The sequence below is a fragment of the Stegodyphus dumicola genome, chromosome 10, assembly GCF_044657685.1.
Source record: "Stegodyphus dumicola isolate Sdum_Otavi_A_Nest chromosome 10, ASM4465768v1".
Classification (NCBI taxonomy): Eukaryota; Metazoa; Arthropoda; class Arachnida; order Araneae; family Eresidae; genus Stegodyphus; species Stegodyphus dumicola.
The window spans coordinates 187,740,068-187,762,669 of NC_140777.1; the positions used below are offsets into that span (position 1 = coordinate 187,740,068).

Below are 22,602 nucleotides of genomic sequence, written 5' to 3' on the forward strand. Positions count from 1 at the left end.
TCAAAACTGCGCGCCATTGTTGCCGATATAATGAGAATCAGAGTGAAAAATGTATGACTATGAATCGTATTTTTTGCCTCGTTACTAGAGAAGGATTACAGCATTATCGTTCTGTCGGTTGTTAGATGCATTACTCTCAATCTAACTTAACTGGCATTGGGTACTTCCGCTAGTAGCGTGATAAAAGGAATTCCAACGAAATAACAGTGTTGCCATTATAAATTTATTTTATCATACTAAAATCACAAATGTAAAGAAAATAGGTTTGTAAATTGTACATCTTCAATATATAGTTAAACATAAGTCTGAGACTCAATAAATAACACAGATAAAACGCTTCTGTCAGAAATGATCACACTGGGAAAATAATAACTTTCAGTTCTTCATTCTCTTTGCTGATCTGGTAGCGCAGGTCTTTCTGTCACCAGTCTTTGCATGAAATAAATAACTATCAACAAAAAGGAAATAAAAAAACGAAAGAAATAAACAGTGCAATAATTTAAAGCGAGTTTAAGCTCTCCTCTGGTACACATATCATGTGTTTTTGTGTCTGTTCTTTGTAGTAGCCTCACTTCCTCTTGCCGTATAACTGTCGAACTGTATTGTCTAATTCCTCTTGTTCACCCGTGAGAAGCAATGCGTCGACACACTTGGAAAAGTAGCTATTCTTGAAGCAGTTTGATCTGAAAAAGTGGATATTAGTAAGTATTTAATTGACTATTAATGCAACAATAGAATCATTAATGGTTAAATGAATAATATAATGTAACAATAGAATGTCAGAATTAAACGTACAAGATTAAAAGAGAATTCTCAAAGCTTAATTCAAATTAGGCTGCTTTTGAATAGAATGTATTAGATATATGACATCTGTGAAATAATATCCATAAAATAATTGAAAAACATCAAGGGTCATATAAATGCAATGAAAAACATAAAAGCCAAATGTCTACTTCTCCCTTAACTGCGGGAGATCTCGACAGGTATCTACGGGGCGGCAGGTACAATTCAGAACAATGGCTTTTTTTTAAGAAATAAGGACAACGCACTATGGAAAAGAAAGATTGAAGGACTAAACACATATTAACAATGCAACAATATATATCCTCCCTTTTAACTATGTACATTTGTTACATGTAAACTGGGGTTGATTCCCATTTTGTGCACACGCCTCATGGAACCACGTACTACACTCTCCAACACATTTCACCCACTTCTGTCCTGCAGTATGATCAAAATAGTATTCATCGCACTCGCCACGGTAATTTTCACTGTCTTCGAGATCCCTCGAGGTACTGGGTTAAATTCCTCCCTGACGTCTAGGTCCCTGTGTTGGTGTTTTACTGCGTAGTTGACTCCTGTATTCTGCGGATGTTATAATGGCTGATTCTTGTTTCTTTCTCCTTTTCCATACAGAGTGGTTCTATACTTCTGGTACAGGGGATAATTCCGAAAATGATGTAGAAGCTAATGCAGTAGATGGTGGTGATGACCTCTGGAGGTTATCGTCTTCCTCTACCATAACTGGAATGGTGCCATTTGTAGTAGACATGAGTTCATATTCAAACACATTGTCTTCCAAAATATCGGGATTGTATGGGTATATTCCACATTTTCGGAAGCCATTGGCAAAATTGCCTGACTCGACTGTCGAGATCTCTCCGTAACTTACTGTCGAAATCTCGACGAGTTACACATTTCTATGAAAGATGGCAGCACCCGCCTCTGACTGGCTATGAAAACTTTTTGCGTAGACATCCATGTTCCTGAATGCCTGATCTCACCAGCCAGTCATTTGGAAACCGCCAAAAATCTAAGCCATCGTCCACATTTATCATCGTTATCAAAGCCAATCTTTTACTTTATGCATTGCAAACTATGAAGAATTTAGATGACAGATTATTAATATTTATTTTCTTGATCAATCTCTGACTTTACAACACTTTCGATTCACAATGACGCACTACACTCTTCGGTTATTCCAATACAGTGGTTTCCATACGCGACACCAGGTGCAGACCACTCTACTAAGGACTCCTTAAAAGTGCCAAGATCTCCCAAGTGTCGAAATGTCCCTGAACGACTATACTAATTTATGACTCCGAATGACTCACAGTTAGTTTGGATCACATTCAGAACTTATTAAAATGATCAACATCATCATTAAAATTGTGTTAGTGAATTTGTTACTTTCCACAAATTTCTATGGCATTCTCAATAACTTAAATCACATTTTGAGCTGTTTAGGTATGCAGTTTTACATTCACTCTCCGTATTTTTTCTCTATAAAAGGCTGCAAAAGGAATCTGAAACTAATAATATCCTGTTTTGAAAAAACTCCTGTTTACTATATGAGATCGTAGTCCTATATAAACTTAATATACTGTGTACATAATCTGACACGTGTGTTTAAGTAGTCCTCCGTAGGTTTAAAAATTGGTCATCTTATATATTATTTGAATATCAATTTTTAATATTACTTTGCGTATTTCAAGCTGACGTTTTACCCGTGTAGATTAGATATTCAAACGACTTAGTAGCTCCATCTTAGTGTTCCAAAGAAAGGGCTATTATCTAAGAAGGTTTAAAGAAAAACCTCAAACCTAACAAACTACGCAGTTCGTGTAGAAGGTATTTCTCTCGCCTTCTTAGCATGCCTTCGCGGGTTAGTGGTCAGCACACTCGACGCGTATTCTAGAGATCCGTGGTTCGAGTCCCGGCGAAGGTATTGCTCATTTTTCATCTCTCTTGCTTAAAGTTAACCTAATGTCTCTACAGTAGCGTCCGAACTAAAAGTATAGCGGATGATGATTCTCCACCACCAGGATTTGGCGATTGGGTTCCCTAATCCCCAGTCGCCCTTTAAAAGGGGGAGTATATAAGGTATTTCTCCCACCTTCTTAGCATGCCTTCGGGGTGTAGTGGTCAGCACATGCGGCGCGTATTCGAAATGTCCGTGGTTTGAGCCCCGGCTATGGTATTGCTCATTTTTCAAAATCTTCTGCTTCGTGTTAACCTAATATCTTTACATATGTACTGTAACATTATTTACCGATTCTTTTGGGATTTAACACTTGAGAGATTAATTAACGTGTATAATGAGCGGTCGCTACGAAATGCTTTCGATTAATTTCAAGAACTCTGTTCTTATATACGTTAACTAACATGTTTCCAGATGGGAATCGACAAAAAATGAAGAAACAGTAAAATGGGTTGATAAATGTGAGTTTTTGCACACTTAATAGGATGCCTTGTAAGGTTAGCATTTTGTGATATGCATTTTTTGATATATTTTGTGGAACGCAATTTTGATTTGTCGTTTCTGATTAAAATTTTAAATACAATATTCTAATTTTCATTGTAATTACTTGGTAGAATATTAAAACATATAACAGTAAAAATCCAATTATCCGAATCAATTGGGACCGGACCCCATTTGGGTAATTGGAGTTTTTTCGAAGAAAGCATATACGCACATTTTAATTAATTGCTGTACGTATTGTATGTTGAAAATGGGAGAAAAAAAACTATTTTAAAGAAAAAGAGGCTTTCATCAATTAAAATGAAAAGGCAACACTTTACGTACATGTTATATGGCGTACTGTACAGTACTTATAAGTGCTGAAAGTCATGCTGAACATCTCGGTCAGAGTAAGCTGTCTGACGGACATCGTGCCCGCACTTAACATTTCTTATCCAGCCGTTACTTGCTTTAAAAGCTTGAACAACGAAGCTTCTGAGCTAAGATCTTAGCTTTCTCACAAAGAATAGGACCCAAGACTGGGTTTTCCATAGAACATTGCTGCAAAAACCAATTGAAAACGACATCTTCTAAATTTTTGTTTGCTGTTGCCTTCATTGATTTTCTTGAAGAACTGCCATCTTTGTTTTCAAGCAGTGGCACGAAGTTTAAAAATGTAGGTTTGCTCCTTTTAATGCCTAAAATCGTTGATTGTCCAAAACTAAGTTTCCCTCTTAATTTTTTTCTTAAATTCTGAAAGCGTTTCGGAAAGTCGGAGTTCTGATAATTATAGTTAATTGGAGATTTGGATAATTGGAGATTGATAAAAAAAAAGCGCTACTAGCGCATTTCTGCGTCAGAGAGAAACAAAAAAATTGCTGATCTGCGCATGTGCAAGAAACAAACAGTTAGCTACCTCTGCATGTGCGAGAATTAAGCGATTAACGATCTAACTTGTTTTTTGAAATTTGTGTCAATATAACTGTTTTTCATTGTAAAATACTCATTATACTTACTATTTTCAATCTCCTATCAAGGAAAATGAGGCTACTGTTGACGTTTGAGTCATTATTGGCAACAACTCATAAGTAGTAGCCATCAGAAAGATTCCGCAAAAAATTAATTTTTCCGGTATGATAATATATGTTACTTTTTTAATAAACTGCTATTAAAATTGTATTAAATACAAGAATAAATATTATTTTCGACATATTTACATATGTTGCTATCTGTTTAAAAAGGATGAAAGAAAACATATTGTTAAATTAACCCTGAGTGAAAACACACAGTGGAATTGTTAGAAACGAAAGACGTGTAGATACTTTAGGTATATTTTTAGAGGCAGAAAAGATGAAAAATAACAAATGCCTTCGCCGGGAATCGAACCAAGGACCTCTGAAATACCGGTCCAGCGTGCAGAACACCTACACCACGAAGGCACGCTAGGAAAGTGGTAGAAATATCTTATAGACGGACACCCTTAAAATGGATGAAATTCACTGGTCGTATTTATGATTTTGTTTAGTTCTCTTTTTTTCTAACATTTTTGTTACTCGGTTCCTGGGGCTTTTGGTTTCCCGGGATTCATAGTTTAATATTTTATTTGTTTGTTTTTCTTTGTTAGTTTTTTGAGCACGGCCGGGTCTCTGGCCCCTCGTTTGTTGTTAGATGGGCCGGCCCTTGTGATAAGTCATATGACCAAGTGTTCTTGGTTGGGTGGGCTAAGGGCTGCGCCCCCCGTTAATTCACCCTTAAAATGGCGGCAATTGGGGATGGGACCGATAATTCTGATATCCAAGATTCAAGAAAAAGACCACTGCTGAAATGGAAAACTGGATTTATACAGAATGGAATTTTTGCTAGGAGTCGTGTAATAAGAAAAAAAAAAGTTAATGAAAAATAAAGTTAAACCAGAAGATGTATATTATAAATAATGTTGATATAAATCAGATTCTGACTAATCATGGGCGTTTCCCGGCTTTCTTTAATCGGTTCCATCTACAGAATAGAATAACGATAAATGCTTAATTTGTGATAAGTTTGGCGACGCCAGGCACTTCGTCGATGAATGTAAGCTTACCCGGAGAGCAAGAGAGAGATATAAAAAGAACTTTAAGGAAGATTTTAAAAGAAACTATTCAAATTTGAAAAATTTTGCAGAGACAATAATGAAGATTATAAATACGAACAAATATAGAATTGGAAACTCAGGTTTTGGACTTTATATGTTTCTTTCTTGTATCTGTTTTTTTTTCTGTCCAATCCCATTTTTTGATCATACGGCCCGCTTTTGCTGGCTAGGAGGATCGAGGATGTGCCCTTATAATGACATAATAATGATACGTTGCTATTTTAAATAAATTGCTCATGTTATTTCATCAAACTCTACAATTCATTTATATGTTAATGAAGTTCTGTTGAATTATGTTGTTATTATAAATAACGTTTTCAGAAAACTGCATAAAATACTAAAATAAAAGAATTTACATTAAATATCTCCTATATGTGTATATTAAATAACTTATATTGTGACTTAAACGTGTATGTATAACTTAATTGAATGAATTATCTTTTACCATAGTCAATTTTATTTTCGTGCATTTTTATAATATTTGGCAACAAATCGAACTTTCTTAGTCCCGAAATACTCCTTCGCCGTTTTCTCTCGCCAAGGCAAGTACCAAAGACATACAAGACAAATGCCCCCCCCCCCAAAAAAAATAGAGGCAATGAAAAAAATCGGCTTTTAACTTAGGGAACATAAAATCCTGCGTTCCAAACGTATTTTATCTAAAATTCATTTACCTGCATAGAGAGTGAAGATCAGGTTCTCTATAAAGTTCGTAACATTCTTCACAAACTGCGTCCAGACGTGCAAATTTTGATCTGTCGAACATCCCCATGCAGCCAAGCTGGACGAAACTTCTTTTCTGGAGAACGTGGGCCGATTCATTTACGGATACGGCAACAGCTAACAGACACAGTAACATTCGAAGTAACGCCATCTGTCGAGAAAAAGCAGAATCTGAAGCAAAATTACAATAACAAAGCAATTCATGAATTCTTTTTCATTCTAAGCGAATCTTTCATCGTTTTCATCATTGCATAAATCACGCAATAACCATGTTTTGTCACTTAAAAAAAAACAGTTTTTTTTAAAAGTACGAACTTTAACTTTTTATAACGTTTTCGGTTTCTTGGAAAAAACTTTTACTCATTATGAAAAATAGCACACAAAATGTTTCACTTCTGTCAAGCAAAACTAAACGAAATTTCAAAATTTGAGAAATTTGACGCCCATTTTCAAATAGCGTTGAGGGGTAGATTAATAAATAAATTCGAGGTTGATATATTTTCCCTCAAATGCCATTCAGTGATATTTTTTCTTAAGTAACTAGTATGTAATATTCTCTAATTTATAATTTTATTACAGTTGGTGAGTCATAAGAACTTTCACAGAAGAAATTTTTAAATTTTCAAGCACATACTGTTATTGGTACTGCGATGAAGTTTTAATATTTTAGAATTCTTATCCTTTTATAGTATAGAAATTTTATTTAACTAGAATTATTTTTGCAAATCATGCGTGTAAATAATATTACGAATTGTGTATGTGTCAATACTGATGATTTTAGCGTTTTCTAGAACACGAATTCTTTAAGATTTGAAAGAATTTATGTTGATCAATATTTTTCATGAACATTTCATGATTTATGACATTACAGAAGCTCGTCACTTAACCTACTAACAATGAAATCTTTTTCTAAACTGATTCTTAGTCCAAAGGGGCAATTTGCCCAGAAGGACTATTGACTTCGTTTTTCCATTTTGCGTCGATTCACGATAAGCGTTGTTCCACTTTTCAAATTGTTGCCACCAAATACTATCACCCTGTATTATATTTCAAGAAATTAAACAATGAAGAATCTGTATAAATATATGTGTTTCTCGCATTGTGATAAAACAACGAACTACCTAGAACCATGAAAATTTGAATAACGTAATCTTCCATAGAATATAGGCCCGTTCACTTAATTTGAACTTGAAAATTTGTTTTATTATCGACTTCATATTTTGTAACACTTAGCGAATTTTAGATTAACAAACTAAACGATTTCAAAGCGAGCAATGGCAACACTATACGGGAAAAAAATTGGCAACACTATACGGGAAAAAAATTATCTCCAACGCGCGAGACCGTGTATCAGAAATTCTAAGGATAGGCTCAATTTAAAATTTTTTTTGCGATATTGCTTTTGAACTGAATTTTATGGTTTAAGTGCACAGAACATGATATTTAATAAATAAAGGTAGCACACAAAATGTGAAGAAAAGCGCTCCCTTTGGACGTAATTTAAAATCGGAAACCTTTCAGATTTTTTGTTTTGTTTTGTTTTTAATTGCATACAAATGGAATAATTTTGCTCATAAGTTTGTCTAGAGATCCTGAACACGATATTCAAATTTAAAGCGAAATATCTTGGCGAATCTTTGTTGTACGGAAATGAAGTGTTGTGAAAATCCTTTTACATCATGGATATAAAATTTTACTAAATTGGGCAGGCAGAAAGTATAAAAGGTTTGTTTTCATAAATTAGTTTGTTAAATTAAAAAAATGACAAAACATTAATATTTGCATGGTTCGAAATAGTTTTTGTAACTGAAAGTATATGTTACGATCAAAGGTTGCTAAACTAAAAGCCAGGTAAAGGTATTTTGCACATGATTTCTAATAAGCTATAAGGTATTTCTCCCGCCTTCTTAGCATGCCTTCGTGGTGTAGTGCTGAGCACGCTCGGCGCGTATTCGAGAGATTCATGGTTCTAATTCCGGCAAGGGCATTGCTCATTTTTACGTCTCCCAGCATCAAAAATACCAAATGCCTCTACACAAGTTGTTTTTCTTTCACTCGATTCTACTTAGTACTCTTTCCTTTCTTTTTCGACTCATTTTAAAGCTAAAGATTCAACGTTAACTGACATATCCTATATTACAACAGTAGTATCTAGTTGAATATCTAAAGCTGAATGAAGTTTTAAAAAAAAGAAATAAAATTTTTGTATACTACATAATAATATATGTAAGAAAAGTGTAAGTTTTTATTAAAATCGAAATGTAGGTTTTCTCGCGGTATTTTAATAGTTCAAGTATTTGGTTAAGAGACGCTCATTAAATTTCCCTTGAGAACTGGGTGTAGCAACAGAATGTTTCATAAAGTCTGGGTTATTCCGCTCGGAGTCATTCAGACTCCATTAACATTTCACAATAAACAGTTTATTTTGAGGAGTTTGTTGCGAAGTAATTTATCAAAGAAAAAAAGGAAAAAAAGAAAACAGTAAAACATTATTATTTTCTGTCTTCCTCTTTTCTGGAGGGTTAAAGAACATTTTTGTCACCATGCCTGTTTTCATACCTCTAACAAGCATTTTTTATTTCATTATAAATTTCCATGAGCAAAAAAAGCACGAAGCTATGGCACTTAATTTCCAACGAAGCAATAAAGAGAAAATTTTGAGCACAGTTTATATAACTGAAATGCATTTCTTAAAGCCTGCACCATGGGTGATTCATTTATTTGATGCGATTAAAACCTACACAACAACATTATTACATCTGTAAGGAATTATCGAAACGAATCAAATTCGCATACTTGTTATTAGAAAATTAGGAAAATAATTTCACTTAGTATGGGCTTGAAAAATCTCTACATATAATAAAAGAAAGAGTCTGTCTGTGTGTGCGTGTGTCTTTCGTTCGTGTTGTGCGTAAGCTAATAGACCCAGGGCTACGAAATTTGGAACATAGGTGCATCTAGAAAAGAGCCAGTGCAACTCGAAGGTATTCTTTCAAAAGTCGAATCATATTTTTTATATTTTATCTTTTTGGATGAAATCGCATCACTTCGATCACATACTCGTAGTTTTCAATGCTTTGTATACTGGACTGCTGACTGTTGAAAATAAGAGATAAAATATTATTAATTATACTTTCATTTGAAGATTTTTTTCCATGTTAATTATTGCTTATTTCACTGTTTGTAAGACATTGAAAAGTTTTGCATGCCTTCTTTTAGGAAACAAATTTCTTAACTTCCTTTATACTATTTGAATTCTTAAGATTTTGCAACGGGAAGTCGATTAATTAATTTATTAGGATAATTAATACTTGTATTAAGAGATATTGCTTATTTCATTGTAATGTTTTTATATATATAACACATTTTTATTGAAATTTGTGTTTTGTTTTTGATAAAGTTGTTCTGCAGAGTAAAAATGTGCAGTTTCAAATTTAATATTCGGCGTGTCCTTTAGGCATTTTCCCGATACATTTAAAAGCCAGACGAAGGCTGGCCACGTAGCGCTAGTTGTGAAATAAATGAAACTATGAATTGTATAAATTAAGAAACGTAATATAGATTAATTATTTGCTTTAATTTGACCACATATCTCGAATTTGTTGCAAACGTTGCTGTAAAAGTTTGACAATTATTTTGAATTTAGTATAAACAAAAGTTGAAAATTTTCAAATTTAGATGAAATATATTATTTAGGTCGCGCTGAATAATCGAGAGATAAAAATTTAATCAAAATGAAATCGTGAAAAGGGGCAACTTTCCAACAGGAAACGCTCACATCAAAATTTAAACAAAACCCATTCAAAACTGAAAAAACTTCAATAAAGCATAATAAATTGATATAAAATATATAATTACTGAAAATTCCTCATTCTTTTTTAAGGAGTAGCGGAAGAATTTTCACGTTTCTGAATTATATCAAGATAATTGTGAATTCTTGAAACATTTTCAAAATTAATATATAAATGGTAAAAGACAATAAATAAACGATATGAATGGTAAAAGATAATACTATATATTACATATATTTTGTAGAATAATTATTTACCAGGAAGATCACAGTATTTATTGTTTTCTCCTTCTCAAAACAAGAAATCAAGCTAATATTTAAAAGCCTAGCTTTAAAAAGAACCAGACACAGATGGCATTGATAATCACACTATTAAGCTAATCAATCAAGCCCACTTCAATATAATCCGTAGTTTTTGCAATCGAGTTTTGCAACTTCCGAATTTAAAAATTGCCTGAAAATTGGCAATATATTTTTCAATAAGAATAAAAGCCTCAGTGAATCCACATCTAATTGTCTTATCTCCTCCCAGCCTTGGAAAATGTTTAAACAGATGTCTCAATGGCCGCCCGAAATTTCATATTTACAGCAAAAACGTTATCTCTCCATATAATAAAAGAAAGAGTCCCTGTGTTTTTCGTTCGTGCTGCGCGTAAGCTAATAGACCCAGGGCTACGAAATTTGGTAAATAGGTGTATCTAGACAAGAGCCAGTGCATCTCGAAGCGAATATTTTAAAATTCGAATGGAATTTTTTTTTTTAAATTTTTTTCTTTTCGATTTTATCGCATCATTTTGAATAGTTTCACTCTTTTAGAAATGTGGTTTTGGCAACAGTTTTTCATTCAATTGTATACTGCACTGCCGACTGTTGAAAATCGGCCCTGTTGCCATTCAGAGAATGAGGGCGATCATTCTGTGCAGTTTTTAAATTGAATGTTTCTCTTGGATACTGCACGTTTGTCGAGAGAAGTCAACGGGAAGGTGGTTAATTTATTTAGTAGGGTAATTAATACTTATATTAAGGGATATTGCTTCTTTCATTGTAATTTTTTTATCTTTAATACATTTAAAAAAAATTTGTGGGTTTTTTTTTTTTTTTTAATTTTTTTTATGAAGTTGTTCTGCAGAGTAAAATTCTGCGCAGTTTTTAAGTTTAACGTTTGGTGTTTCCTTCAGGCATTTTTCCGGTACATTTAAAAGCCAGAACAAGGCTGGCAGCTTAACTGCTAGTACGCAATAAACAGTTTAGATTTCGAAGCTTACTATAAAATAGAGGTATATTAATTCTCGTGTTACTTTAAGGTAAAATTTGCTCTACGTAATATGCGCTATAAACTGCAGTGAGAATTTAGGAAAATAAAACATTTCATAAATCTTTAAACCTAAAATAAATCGATAAATTTTATAAAAATCAATCATTCATAAATGTTTAACATTATTTTAAGATGCAAGCTTTTGTTGGCTGTTGTTATTAAGGCTAAAGTGCAGAATCGCTCACTTATTTGCTTGGCGTTTGTTTGGGACTTTTTTTCAAAAATAAGAAGAATTGGATTTTTGTCAATTTTCTTTGACTTTTTAAGTGAAAATATGTCGACGTGTACATGGATTAAGTAAAGGGAGTGCGCAATGCCATTTTCATGCAATTCTGGGATGTTTTCTAAGTGAAAATAGTTGATGTGTACATGGATACCGAGTATTTGCAATTCTTAAAAACGCGTCCAGCAGTGGACGATTCTGCACTTTCCCCGTTATTAATTCAACAAGATGAATTAATTTGCTTTAAAATATATATTTAACATATTTAACATGGCACATGAAATTGAGCCAAAGATTCGATGCCGAATATTTTTACGATAATATACGTCCTGTAATTTGCGTGGGATAAAATTGGCAAAATTTAATTAAATTTAACGCAGCATTCTTCATAAATGAACTGAAACACATTAGACTTATCTTTTAATTTCAAAGTACTTAAAACAACAACTTAATTCCTCATGTAATTAAATTTTGAAGGCGACTTAAAAATGATTGTTATCTTAACAAAACAAAATCAAACAAAGGAAAATGAACGGAAACCTACTATCCAAACAGCTTTCTTTAGTACTGAATTCACAGAAGTTTCAGTCACGTAAACATGTTGATTGAAAACCTTTAGAAAGCTTTATATAAAAATTTCGTATTAAATATTAAAGTAAGTCCGGTACTTCATGCGTTGATATCTATAGATGGTATATAAGATAAAACAGGTTTCAAAGAAACTCTTACAGTTGAGGAAACAAAAGCAGTAATTACGAACTTTTACACGGAACATTATTTTCTTCCTGCTGGCTAATTAAAGATGCATGCTTTTAGAATACGAATTCGAGAAGGTCCTTGAAAATGCAAGCTTGAAATTCTCAAACCTTTCATATAAAAATAATTAAAAAAAAAGGAAGTGCAAAAAATGTTTATAAACTATTAATTTTTTTTAAACTAGAATAAAATTTGTAAATGAAAAACGAATTAGAGATCAGGGTTTTAAATGCATAAGAAGATGCTAACGAAATTTAGTAAATAAAATACTTATTCGAATCTTGTAATTCATATTTTCAATACAATTTGACAAAAAAGTACTTGAGTTATATTTGTAATTCTTTCACTTTTCCTCCATAATCCATTTAAATCAAAGAAAGTATAGAAAGGACAAATGTGTCGAGAATTGAAGCAGGTAAATACTACATGCACTTTGTGTGAAAATTTACGAGTTGTCACCGAAGCATACATGCTTGTTCAGGTCCATTGAAATTTTAATAACTGCATTTCCTTTTCTAACGAGCGTTTCTACTGAACAGTAAAAAGAGCTAAACTTCCTAAAATTTTGATTTAAAACGTTGAACGGTTTTTAGGTTACGACTGCAAGATCCAAATGGTAAATACATGTTTTTGAATCCGAAAGTTTCTTCCAAATTCATAAAATTCAAGAATTAGAATATGCCATCTTATTTATAAAAATGCATTGGGGATTACATAAAAATGTAATATAATAAATTTGAAGTAAATATTTATAATATTAGAAGTACTTAATAATATAAATCATTATATCTTACCAAAAATGCACTAATTTTCAATCAGAATGTCTGAAAGGTTTACCTCACACTTAATCCCAAACGACGAAGTAGCTCTTATGATAAAAGAAGCAGAAATTCATGCTTAAGTTACTAACAATATCCTGCTAATAATGACGAATGTCAATTTGATGATCGTCTATTTAGAGTAATAAATTCATGGGCACTTATCAAAAACTTCTTTTTACTGGCAGTAAAATACCTGACTATACATTCTACCTGTAAGTTTAATGAAATTATTTACTGTTTTTAGAGTAATAATTCATGCCTTAAAATACTACTGAAGTCTCAAATTGACTTGCGCAGTATTAAAAAACTTTTTAAATTCTAAGGCTTATAAATCTGATAATCGAAATTTCACACTCCGTTTAATAATAACATTTTCGACTTTTAAAAATAGAGATAATGAGATTTTAAAATATCATCCTGTAAATGCGTTTCTTTGCAACAGCCACCCTTAGGCAGAGAAAACAACTTAATTCTTTGCAGCTTATTTTAGTAATTTAGTTTACCTGCGCATTTAACCAGGATTTGAAATTAATTCGAACTTAGCTTTTTAATAATTTTGAATTAAAAAAATTATGAGATTAAGTGTGACTCGTGAAATACGTTTCTTATCTTCTAAATAATATGCTCTGTATAGCCTATAGCAGCGGTTCTCAAAGTTTCGACTAACGCGTACCATCCAAACAAAAACTGAAAAAAATTAGTACCACCACTAAATTTTTTACAAAGATTATTTTTCAATTTCTCAATAAAAATAATAAAAAATATACATATTTTGCCATTTTTACAAACTATTGGCTATTTGTATTCAATATTCACACATAAAAAATATTAGATTAAAATTGGTTTACCATTTTAATTATCAAAATTTACGTTATAAAAATCAAAATTTAAGTTAATAAATAAACATTTAAGTTAGTCTAAAATTTAATGTGGTATTTGGGCCTGTTTAACAGAGATCAAGTTTTTTATATGTCTGGTCTTATTTCACTTAGTTTTAACCTTAAATTAAGATCCACTTTTAATTTTCAATATTTATTTTTCAAATATAACATGAAAGAAATTCCTTGTTCACACAAATAGGTTTTGCAAAAAGGCAATAAAAATTTAATCGCTTTATTTTCAACCAAAAATTACCAAGTGTGTTATTTTTTAAATCTTCCGTTAGAGTTCGATCACAGGAAATTTCTACCAATTGTTCTTTTTTTTTTTTATGAGATTTTTGAATTTAGTTAAAAATACTTTGTTTCCTTGCGTACCCCCTATTTTTCTCTTGTCTACCACCGGTTCAGAATCGCTGGCCTATAGTATGGCCAGCGTGGATGATGATTCTCCCCACCCAGCATTTCGCGATTGGGTTCCCTAAAACCCCCGCCGCCCTTTAAAATGGGGAGTATATAAGGTATTTCTCCCGCCTTCATAACATGCCTTCGTGGTGTATTGGTCTGCACGCTGGGCGCGTAATCCAGAGGTCCACGGTTCGATTCTCGGCGAGAGCGCTGCTCATTTTTCAAGTCTCCTGCTTCCAAAATACCTAATGTCTCTACAATATTAATTTGCAAAAACAATTTAAGATTTCAGAAAAGTTGCATTTGTCTGCAAAATGTCAAAAATGGAACGAAATGTATAAAAAAGATAATTGCCTTAGGAATATGACAATGTACTAGGAGATGCACATAATATTCTACAATAATGAGTTCCTTAAAAATGTTTAATGTTATTTTATGTAATTAGATAAACTAATGTTTGTATGATGTACTAATGTATGTTCGAAGTAATTATGTTATATTAAACTTTTATTACCTAACTTCTGTTAATAGATTAAGTTCATTGTAATAATTGCATACCGAGCTATTGTAATCGCATATTCAATACGAAAGTCTAGAATTAATGGTTAAATATTTGTGAAGTTCTGGTACTTCAAGTATCTCTGAAGACGGTCCCTGTCCCTGGTGTAACTGGAAAGGACGGACGGCCAGCAGTCGGAAGGTCCGGAATTCGAATTCCGGGGAGGACGTTTCACATTTACCCGTTTCCTGTAACAAAAAGTCCTAATCGTTCTACAAGATAATTACGTTTTTCGGAGAAAAAAAGAAAAAAAACTGGAAGTGTCCTTGGCGAGTTTCGAACCATGTGTTATCTGGTTACTAACTGACGTATTATTTATACAATTATTACCCTATGGAATCCCGGACGAAGAAATGCCGCAATTCATTATAAATTTAGTATAAAATCAGATTATAAATTGTTGTGAAAATGGAAATAAAATGACTATTGTTTATGTATTTCTGATATAGACAAACATCAGGTAACATGAAATCTTTGAATATACATATTTTCCAAATATCTGTCGCAATATAATGTTAAAGTAAGTTGTTTCATACGAAAAATGAAAAGAAGGTTTTTAGAAGTTATTAGGGAAAAAAAATCTGAAAGGTTTCAGATTTTAAATTACGTCCAAAGGGGCGTTTTATTAACATTTTGTCTGTTACCTTTATTTATTATATATCACGTTCTTCGCACTTGAACTATAAAATTCAGTTCAAAAGCAATATCGCAAAATAGTTTTAAATTGACCCTATCTTTAGAATTTCCGATAGACAGTCTCCCGCGCTAAAGATAAAAGTGTTTTTTCTGTACAACGTTGCCATTGCTCGCTTTTAAATAATGGAGTTTGTTACTCAAAAATTCGTTAAAGTTTTACAAAATATGAAATCGATAATAAATAAATTCCAAATTCCAAATTTGGGCTTCCACATGCCCATATTCGCAGTAGGATGACGTCATTCAAAATTCGATGGCTCTATGTACCGTTGTTTTATCACAATGCGAGAAATAGACATTCATTTATGCAGATTTTTCATTATTTAATTTCTTCAAATATAATGAAGGACTCTAACATTGTGTGGCAAGAGTTTGAAAGGTGAAACGGACATTTATAGTAAACCAACGCAAAATCGCAAAACGAAAACTATAGTCCTTCAGGGACAAAGCCCTTTGGACTAAAAAATCATTTTTTAATTATCGTGCAACTTCATTCTTTGAATTGATGTCTATTTGCACGAGTTACGATGGTGGGAGCATGTAAACACCGGCTGGTTACACAGAGATAAACTTTATAATACTACAAATAGTTGACGCATGAATAAATGGACTATTAGAATCTTACAACAAGGTAAATGAAAGGAACCTTGCTAGCGTTAACAGATGTCGTCCAAAGAGAGGTTTTTACGCGCTTCACTTCGCAGGAAAGGTTTACTACGATTAATCGAAAGCACAGGAGAAAATAAGTACTGGAAAGACTTTCTGCGCTACCTGATGTAATAGGATTTCACAAACTAAGGCAGGTACAAAGTAAGTCTTTTTCTTTCTTATTTATGCGTACGTTGTTTACAGTTGATGCCTAAATGTTATCGTTTTACATTATAAGATAAGAATATACCAAGAGGTTATGCGTATAAATATATCATATTTTTCATTTGCTTGTTTAATGAATAATATAAATATTAGATAAGCAGCTAGTGCAATCAATACGTCATTAAAAATGGCAAAGTTTGAGTTTTTAACGTATCACAGGGAGAGATGAATATTGCTTGTAACTGGCGAGACTACCCTATGAACTTTCAGAAGAATATGTAAATGACGTCTGGGATAAGTGAATTGCTTTAGTGTATAATGAGATTCATCTTAAAGGCTCTGGATAGTGTTAGCATTATCCCTCAAAGTGTAGATGTAGAAAATGCTAAACCGAAGGTTTCCAAAATAAGGAATTTGAAATTTAATATTGTGTTTTACGTAGGAGGATCATTTTTATGTACTTAACTAAGCACTTAACAGATACTTTTTATATTTCAGATATTAGAGCTAAAAGTTTTACTTTTGCACATTTTAGTAGTGCAACTTATAATTAGTCCAAAGGGCTTTGTCCCTGAGGGCTATTGTTTTCGTTTTGCGATTTTGCGTCAAATCACACTGAACGTCCGTTTCACTTTTTAAACTGTTGCCGCTGAATATTATCGCCCTGTATTATATTTGAAGAAATTAAATAATGAAGAATCTGCATAAATGTAGGTATGTTTATCCCATTGTCATAAAACAACGGTACCTAGAGCTATCGAATTTCGAATGACGTAATGCTACTGCGAATAGGAGCATCTGGAAGCCCAAATTTGAAATTTGCAATTTGTTTTATTATCGATTTCATATTTAGTCAGACGTTAAAGAATTTTCGATTAAGAAACTCAACGATTTCAAAGCGAGGAATGGCAACACTGTTAAAAAATATCTCCAGCGCACGAGACAGTGCATCGGAAATTCTAAAGGTAGGCTCAATTTAAAATTACTTTTGCGATATTGCTCTCGAACTGAATTTTATGGTTTAAGTGCAAAGAACATGATATTTAATAAATAAAGGCAACACACAGAATGTTAAAAAAAAACGCCCCTTTGGGCGTAATTTAAAATCTGAAACTTTTCAGATTTTCTTTTTAGCTCTATTATTAAAAAATATTTTAAGCAAAAGTTAAAGAATCTTGCTTTGTCCTTTTTTGTTATGTCTTCATTATGTATATTTATTAATTATTTATCGAAGACAAGGTAAAAAAATCATGTAATTTAAAAAAGGCTTTATTTATTAATTCATAAAAATAGGAAAATGTAATTAAAATGACTTATTTACCAAAGAATAGGGTTATTAATAAAGATGTAGGGATTCTATTGATAACTGAGAGCTGAAACTAAGTTCTGCAGACATTATTAGACAAGGTAGCTATTAGACGTTTTAAATAGCCACAAAGTACTGGAGAGGGTTTAAAAATAACCTTCGTATTTAGTCTGAACTGAACATAAAACCGGACTTGTGCTACAGACAAACCACCGCTTGTGACTAGATTAAACTAATCAATAACAAACAATTAAATCCAAGCGTCTGTAACATAGTCAAAGTTTGCATTCCTTAAGACATTTAAATATGATCCATACTTAATTGGGATTCAAACCTAAAACCGTCTGTGTATTTTCCATTTATTAAAATAGCGATCGGAATAGTTCGAATAGTTTGAAGCAAACAAAAATTTGTAAAAATGATCTAAAGCATTTCCTCCCTTTTTTTCCGTACTCTTTCATGGTGTAACTAGAAGCACGTTCCGCTCATATTCGATACGACCGGAATTCAAATCCCGGCTAGGGCATTGCGAATTTCTGCAGGTTTCTGACTTCGAAAAACTTGTAAGGTATATCCTAATCTTATAACAGTTATTTAAAGTGAAGCCACCTTTCCTGTCTCTTCTAGCTTCAGTTTACAATTCCTTACCAGAATGAGTTTTGAATACAAATGAGAAGGAGAATGGTATTTAAGTCAAGTTCAACTGACTTTGATATAGGGAGTTAGGATTTCGATACAGCTCGCGTTTGCCTTTTGGCTACGTCTCTCTGAGTTGTTACTACGCTCGGCCGTATTACATGCCTTTTGGTAGCTTTGCTGACTAATTTAATATTAAGGGGCAACTAGTTCAGAATCGTGTTAGCTTCGGCTCAATCTCTTTAGTTAGTCATTAGTTTAGTTCTTATTTCTTACTTTTTAAGTTAAGCCCAAGTAGAGGCTTTTTGTACGCCCTGATAAAGGGGCCATCTGTAAATCTTCATTTTGAGCAATTAAGCGTAATTAATCCTTCTTGAGTTTACATTTCTGTTCTTGTACTTAACCGATTATTCGTTTAGTATTCACTAGATTCATGGACACTTAGTTTAATAGAATGATAGGGAGGAACATTACAAACTCTAAAAGACTGTACAAAGCTATTGGAATGTACCAATAAACAACAACGCGTCTGAATTTAAAAACTGTTTTTGCGGTAGATTTCATTTATTTTGTTTTTGCAAAGTTTAAAAGTGTACGACATCGGGAACGGAGTTAAAATACATAAAAAGATTGATGAGCTCAGAGACTTTGCTGGAGGGCGTGCGTTAAATGCAGGACTTTAGGTTTTAAACAGAATACGAAGAAAGGTGATATTTTGGCCAAAACTGATCCATCATCCAAAAATTAATCTGGGCGTCTGTTTTGTATTCTTCGCCCTAAATTTCAATCTGCTTTTAATGTCTTAATTACATTTAATGATGCGTTGGCAGTTCTAGAAATACCGCACCCTTAGGTGTCTATTTGCAAATGCTGTGTGTGTTTTAGACCTTAATATTTGAAGTTACAGATTTTCTCATCTTTCTTATTAAGCCGTATAATAAGAATTTCTTATCAAGCCATCTTTCTTATTAAGCCGTATATATATTCATGATAATACTTAAATGTTTTATTACTTATAGCAATAATGCGGTGAATGATTTGTAATAGATCAGTAATAAGGTACATGGAAAAAATGGACAGGGATTTGAATTCCTTTGCATTCAATTTATTTACTTTTGAAATACATTTTATGCACACTCCTTGAAAGAAAATTGAATTCATTTGCAGGCAAAATTACTTTACTTGGGAGTTAAAATAACAGATTTTCTTTTCTCCATGAGGATATTTTGCTTACGTAATACGAAAGGCAAAGAGACTAAATGGCTTTGCATTACTTTGTTTGAAATTTTGAAACAGAAATAAGAAATGTATTGAATTTAAATCTAAAATTGATTTATCTCCTATTTTTTCCTTAAAAATGAAGTAATTACGTCATACAATGACCCTCTTTAGTACTTTTAATAAGAAATATAATAAAATATTACATACGAATATTTTTCTTTGATTCTTATAAGAGATATCCTAAATTAAAAAATATACGAAACCTTTTGGAAAACTATTACGAAGTTTAAATCCACGAATAAATGTATATTATTTAAAATGCACTCAACATAGGAAATTACTTTTGGAATTGTATAAAAAAATACTACGAATTTAATCCTAGTGGAGGGAGAATTTATATACAAGGCTTAGAAATATTTCAAAATCTGTGATAATTTTTAAGCACCTATGATAATCCATTTTATTAATTTACGTCTATTGCTTTTTATTTGGATAGCAAGCTTGAAAACCTGTAGAATTTCTTTCAGGAAAAAGCAGTCAGATGTCTAAGAATTAAGCAAATGATTAATTGAAAATTGAACAGCCTAAACTCATTTTCTTGAATGAAATATTAAATTTTGAGCCTCCTTTTTTCTAAAATTTAACATTTGATAGATTATTTGATACAATAACACGGCGAACAAACATTAGTTTAGAAGTCAAACAACAAAAATCAGCGTTACATTTTCAAATTTTCACAGACTAGTTCCGATGGTTTTACCGAACTATCCTCCTCAGCTGCAAAAGCCATTTGCGCTTTTCTGTAAATCAAAATTCTGTAATTCAAAATGTATTTAAAAAGTAATCTGATGGTTCGGCTACTAGTTTTGAAAATATTAATTGGAATTAGAAAACTTCAGATACAGTTTTGAAAATATTAATCGTCTTTTTTAAAAAAAGAGTTATGAAATAGAGCTTTTGCACAAATATTATCTTCATATATGTTCCTTATTCCCCAAAAGAATGTTCTAGTAAATTTAATTTTTTTTTAATTTCACATTTGCATTTTATGCAGCATTTTATGATGCATGAAGAGGGTCTTTAATTTTATTTAATGTTAAAAAATTATTTCATGTTTTTTATTCTAATTACCATGTAGCCGCATATATAGCCTTGCTTGAAATATTTAATCGCTACATTAATTCTAAACACTGCAGTACAAACAGAATATCGTAGTTAATGTATGCAGCACCACAATTAGCTTAATTAAGTATATACCATTAACTCAAAGAGCAACACAGCATGTGAGGTATAATTTGCGTATATTTGAATAAAATCGACGTATAATTTGAATAAAACGGAAATTATCTTTGATATCATTAAAATACTACGGTGTATGGTTTGATTGAATCACAATACAAGATATCTGAGGTATCACTTAAGAAATAGTATCTTGCTTTGAAATTAAAATAATGAGTTGGTATAAATCATTAAGAAATAGTATCTTGCTTTGAAATTAAAATAATGAGTTGGTATAAATCATTAAGAAATAGTATCTTGCTTTGAAATTAAAATAATGAGTTGGTATAAATCATTAAGAAATAGTATCTTGCTTTGAAATTAAAATAATGAGTTGGTATAAATCATTAAGAAATAGTATCTTGCTTTGAAATTAAAATAATGAGTTGGTATAAATCATTAAGAAATAGTATCTTGCTTTGAAATTAAAATAATGAGTTGGTATAAATCATTAAGAAATAGTATCTTGCTTTGAAATTAAAATAATGAGTTGGTATAAATCATTTAACAGTATCGACCTTTCAACACAAGGAAACAATAGATACTCGGCAATAGGACACTACTGAATTTTCAATATCCCCTCAATTGTTAAGCATTGAATAGCTTCTCTGCAATAATAGATGGCAATTCAAATACATCAGGAATGATGAAGATGCAGTTGGCAACAAATGGATCTATTACGTATATCTTAACCTTGCGAACTACCTTATTAATTAACTGGAGACATATATATTCATTTTATGTCACTGAATCTTTCAGGATTAGAAAGAAATGGTATTGGACATATCTCAAAATAAAACAAGTGGTGATAATAATGCAGAATAAATTTAAATAAATAATGAGTTTAAAATTCTTCCCTCATCTTTTGTTGCATCGTCGTTAGAGGGTTGGTGTAAAGAAACAAATTAAATAAGTCTGTTTCTGTCGCAATAAAGACACGAACTAAAGAAAAATCAAAGTAATCTAGGTTTTTATCAATCCAATCCTTACAGGCCGAAGTAAGCAGTGTAAAACAATTTCCAAAATTATAGCATAGAAAATATAAATAATAAAAATTTAATAAAGAGTAATTTTAATATTAAAAAATTCTGAAAGGCTTCAGATTTTAAAATACATCCAAAAGGGCCTTTTTTAACGTTTTGTGCGTTACCTTTAATTATTAAATATCATGTTCTTCGCCCTTAAACCATAAAATTCAGTTCAACAGCAATATTGCAAAATAATTTTACAATGAGCATATCTTTAGAATTTCCGGTACACATTTTCGCGCGCTAAAAATATATTTTTTTTTCTGTAAAATGTTGCTATTGCTGGATTTGAAGTCCCTGAGTTTGTTAATCAAAAATTAGTTAAAGGTTTACAAAATATGAAATCGATACTAAAACAAATTCCAAATTTAAAATTTGCGCTTTCACATGCCCATATTCGCAGGAGGATTATGTTATTCAAAATTGTACGGCTTTAGGTACCGTTGTTTAATCACAATACGAGAAACCTACATACATTTATGCCGATTCTTCATTATTTAATTTCTTGAAATATATTACAGGCTGATAATATTGAGTGGCAACAATTTGAAATGTGAAACGACGCTTGCAGTGAAACAACGCAAAATGCCAAAACGAAATTATCTTCTGTCAAATTGCCCCTTTGGAAAAACAATGAGATAGAGAATCTCTAAAAAAAGGATAAATGAAAATACTAATGAAATGTAGAGCTTGTAATCCCGCGATTTAGTAAATCGGCAATTGAATGTACGGGAACTCAATTCATGTTGAAGATTTTAAATCTACATCATTTTCATCAA

At 31.9% G+C, this 22,602-nt stretch overlaps 1 protein-coding gene across 2 annotated transcripts in view; it reads right to left on the reverse strand.

Moving 5' to 3' along the window:
- Nucleotides 1–201: 201 nt before the first annotated feature.
- The window catches only part of LOC146995275 (ion transport peptide-like), a 38,826-nt gene continuing 16,425 nt past the window's right edge, over nt 202–22,602 (reverse strand). For both annotated transcript variants that reach the window (XM_085826038.1, XM_085826039.1), the window contains 2 exons: nt 6,047–6,246; nt 202–683 (listed from right to left, as the gene is read on the reverse strand). In XM_085826038.1, coding sequence (XP_085682164.1) covers nt 569–683; nt 6,047–6,246 — 315 coding nt within the window. In that variant the 3' untranslated portion in view covers nt 202–568. The remainder of the gene's footprint in view (nt 684–6,046; nt 6,247–22,602) is intronic.